This window comes from Emiliania huxleyi, assembly GCF_000372725.1.
Source record: "Emiliania huxleyi CCMP1516 unplaced genomic scaffold EMIHUscaffold_34, whole genome shotgun sequence".
Lineage (NCBI taxonomy): Eukaryota > Haptophyta > Isochrysidales > Noelaerhabdaceae > Emiliania > Emiliania huxleyi.
The window spans coordinates 172,810-177,005 of NW_005199443.1; the positions used below are offsets into that span (position 1 = coordinate 172,810).

Here is a 4,196-nt window from a genome sequence, read left to right on the forward strand (position 1 = left end):
GTACGAGCAGCAGCCTGCAAGTCGTCGGCAGCGATGCCGTCGAGCGCGAAGAGCGAGGTGGCAGCGGCAGCGTCAGCGGCTCCGGCCGCGACATCATCCGTAAACGGAGAGGCGAGCGAAGCGTCGGGAGGCGTGCCAACTGGCGGCTCGACAGGCGCCGAAAAATCCGAACCGCTCCCTGCGCTGCTCCCTGCCCTGCAGGCTCCATTGCCCGGCGAGGGGAAGGCGTGCGCGTGGTTGTCTGGCCTGCCCGCGGCAGCAGCTTCGGCCACGACACCGAAGGGAGGGTCGCGCGAGACGGCGGACTGAAGGCTGGGCAGCTCGACAGGCGGCAGGGCAGACAGCGGAGCAGGGGAGCTCGGTCGCGTAGGCGCTGGCGATAGAATGATGTCGAGGTAGTTGCGCGCACCGGGCGCGCCTGACTGGGGCAGCGGCAGTACGTCCGCCGCACGTCCCGCGCACGTCCGCCGCACGTCCCGCGCACGTCCGCGCACGCCGCACTACGCGGCACTGCCCAGGTTCCCTCACGCTCAGATTCCCTCACACTCAGATTCCCTCACGCTCAGATTCCGTGCAAGGGGGTGCCGAGGTATGCCACAGGCCGGGATGGAGTGAGATCTTGCGGGGCAGGGCGTGGGCTAGTGCGCGAGGGCGCAGGCAAGTGCCCGAGGGCATGGGGGTGGGCGCCACCCTGGGGCTACCCGTAGCATTGTCGGCTCAGTGATGGGTATCCTAAATAACGCTCGGGCCCTCAGCGGAGCTGGGAAGGAGGACCGCCGCAAGCGGCGTGGCGTGGAGCGGCTGAGCGTCCCTCCGGGGGCCCCTCTAAAGAATTCTCGAGCGCAACCGTTTTAGGGTTTGGACTTTCTGCGGGGTATGGTATGGTGGCAGCCTCGCGCAACCCACCTCGAGACCCAACGCACTCTACATGACAAGCGAGCCCACGACAGCGATTGAAAACACTCGGGACCTGGCCGCTGGTGGGGAGCGACTTTGCATGCAGGGCGTAGTACGCTTTGCCCCATTTAGGATTTTTTCGCGGCGTGACCTTTTTTAATCCCCTTTTTGCAATCCCTTGTCTGCTGTGAGAGAATTTGTTAAATTCTTTTTTGAGAGCGCCTTCGTTGTTAATAGTACAAACCCAATGGTCCTCTGCGAGCGGTCCTTCGTTGCAGTCACGCACACGCACACGCCATGCCGCAACCCGACACCAATTCTTTTTTCCTACCGCGGCTCTTGCTTGAACGCGACAGCGAGACCTGCGACGACACTCCCACTTCCCACTCATCTTCCAACAGCGATGAGCGGCGGCTCGGAGGCCATCAAGGTCGTCGCCCGCTTCCGGCCGCCGAGCGCGCGCGAGGCCGCGTCGCAGCTGTCCGCGCCCGCAGTCCGCTTCGCCGACGACGGCCGCACCGTCTCGCTCGCCGAGGACGGCGGCGCGAGCCACACGTTCGACGCCGTGCTGCCGACGCAGGCGACGCAGGCGGAGACGTACGGGCACGTCTCCGGGATCGTGGATGCCGTGCTGCAAGGCTACAACGGCACCGTCCTCGCCTACGGCCAGACCGGCTCCGGAAAGACGCACTCGGTGATGGGGACGGCGTCTGAGCCGGGCGTGCTGCCGCGGGCGATGCAGCACATCTTCGGGCGGCTGTGCGGCGACGAGAGCGGCGCAGAGTACCTCCTCTCCTGCTCGTACCTCGAGATCTACAAGGAGGTCGTCCGCGACCTCCTCGAGCCCGCGGCGGCGGCGCCGCCGCCGACCGCGTTTGGCGGCGCGGGAGGCGGCGGCGGTGCTGCTGGCGGTCTGGCGATCCGGGAGACGGCCAAGGCGGGGGTGTACGTGGAGGGTCTTAGCCAGGTGATGGTGGCGAGCGAGGCGGACGTGCTCGACGTACTCCAGTGCGGCAACGCCCACCGGATGGTCGGTGCGACTCTGATGAACAGCCAGTCGTCGCGCTCGCACGCCCTGCTGACGCTGACGCTGCAGCAAAAGCCGCCCACCCGGCCACGCCGCGGGCCGCTCCACGTTTTCGCACTGAGCGTCCATTCCCCTCCCGAGTAGGTCCCGCTCCGGTTCGGTTCGCGTCTCGAAGCTGAACATCGCTGACCTCGCCGGATCTGAAAAGATCTCAAAGACGGGCGCGACCGGAGGCACACTCGACGAGGCCAAGAAGATCAACGCGTCGCTCTCCGCTTTGAGCCTCGTCATCTCCGCCCTCGCCGACGGGAAGGCGCCCGTCCCTTGCCTTTCCTTGCACCATCCATGCGGGATGACTCCGAACTTGTCGACGAAAGGCGCACGTGCCCTACCGGAACTCGAAGCTGACGCGCATCCTGCAAGAGTCGCTCGGAGGCAACTCCAAGACGCTGCTGCTCGTCGCCTGCTCGCCCGCCCAGCAGAACGCCGCCGAGACCAAGTCGACGCTCCAGTTCGCCGTCCGCGCAAAGGCGATCAAGAACGCCGCCGTCGTCAACACGCTGCTTTCGCCCGAGCAGATCCAGGCGCCGCAACGGCAAGCTGTGCGCGTGGGAGCTGCGGACAGCGTCTTCACGCGTCTCGCTGTGTGAACAGGCGCAGAACGACAAGCTGAGAGCGGAGCTGCGCGCTGCTCGCGCGGAGCTGGCGCGCGCGCGCGGCGGCGGCGGCGGCGGCGGTGAGGGCGGTGGGGGCTTCGCGGGCGACGCGGCGGAGGCGAGGGCGTGGCAAGAGGCTCTGGCAGGGCCGTCCGAGGCGCAGGCGGTGAGTCGCGAGCTCGAGGCTGCCAAGGAGCAGGCGGAGGCGGTGCAGGAGGAGCTGGCCGAGAGCCAGCGGAGCCTGGCCGAGCTGGAGGAGTCGCTCAAGAGAAGAGACGCCGAGGCGGAGGAGCTGCACGACATGCTCGAGCGAGTGCAGGTGCTGGACTCTGTTGCTCCCCCTTCTCACAGCTGTCGCCCTCTCGCAGCCTCTCGCAGCCTCTCGAAGCCCCTAGAAGCCTCTCGAAGCCTCTCGAAGCCTCTCACAGCCTCGCAGCTGTCGCCCCCCCGCCGCCCTCTGTGCAGGTGCTGCACGGGGTTGCGCCCGCGCGGAGGCAGGCGGAGCAGCGCTCTGCCCGAGACGGAATCATCGACGCGCCCTCCCTCACCGCCACCCGCCCTGCCTCGTTCTGAATGGCATCGCCAAGCCACTCCTTAGGCATCGACGCCCTGCGCCGCATTGTCGTCGAGGTCGAGTCGGCGCGGCTGCGGGCGGAGCTGGAGGGGGGGGAGGACGACTCGGACAGCGTGATCGCGGGCTTGCGCGCGCAGCTGGCGGAGCAGCACTCTCGCTTGCGCACGCTCGAACCGCTTGCCGCCAGGGCGGAGGCGGCGGAGGCGGAGGCGGAGGCGCTGCGGGCTCAGCTGCAGGTCCTCGCGCAGGCGAAGCCGCAGCAGGGTGGGGGTGGCGCAAGGTGGGGGCGCGGCGTCCTCTGTTCACGGCTCTCCCCCGTGGCTCCCCCGTGGACAGGCGAAGCTGCAGCAGGTGGGCGGCAAGGTGGGCGGCGGAGGCGGCAGGCAGGCTGGCAAGGGGCGACGCCTCTCGGTCATGCCCCCCTCCTTCAACAACGGCATCGCCGGCCCGCTAACAACTCTGCTCGCCGCGCCGCCGCCGCCCGCTGCGCCGCCGCCCACGTCGCCGCCGCGGCCGGCGGCCTGCGAGGCAGACGCGGTGGCTCGGCTGACGGCGGAGAGAGACGCGTCTGAGGCGCGCTGCGCGAGACTGGAGCGGCAGATCGCCAGCTCCGCGGGTGGCCTCGCTCGTCTGGACGCCGTGCTCGCCGCTGGCGGAGGAGGCGGAGGAGGCGGCGGCGGCGGCGGCGGCGGCGGCGGCGGCTGTGCAGCCGCCGGTGCGGCGGCGGGCGGCGATGAGCCGTCGACAAGTTCGGCTGCGGATCGCGCCGTCGGCTGCGCGGGCGGCGTCGTAGTAGAGTTTGGCGTGGTGGAGCCGCGTGCGGCGGGGGGGAAGGGGGGCGGCTCGGCGCTGCTGGAGGTGGCAGAGGCCGGGGAGGCGGCGAGGGCGGAGCCAATTGAGGCGGAAGGGGCGGAGGAGGGCGCACGGGTGGAGGTGGGGGCGGGCGGGACGGGAGCGCAGCCTTGCTTCGACGCGGCGGCGACGCCGCTCGCTCCGCCGCAGCAGCCCTCTCTGCCGCAGCTCCGGCCGGCCGCCGATTTTC

General features: G+C 69.6%; 1 protein-coding gene across 1 annotated transcript; it reads left to right on the plus strand.

Annotated features, from left to right (window-relative positions):
• Positions 1–1,300: 1,300 nt before the first annotated feature.
• Positions 1,301–2,574, plus strand: EMIHUDRAFT_65329 (hypothetical protein; the record flags this gene model as incomplete). Its single annotated transcript, XM_005773299.1, has 3 exons — positions 1,301–2,032; positions 2,100–2,243; positions 2,302–2,574. 3 exons carry the CDS (start codon positions 1,301–1,303, stop codon positions 2,572–2,574), a joined length of 1,149 nt encoding a protein of 382 aa, XP_005773356.1.
• Between the last annotated feature and the right edge of the window lie 1,622 nt (positions 2,575–4,196).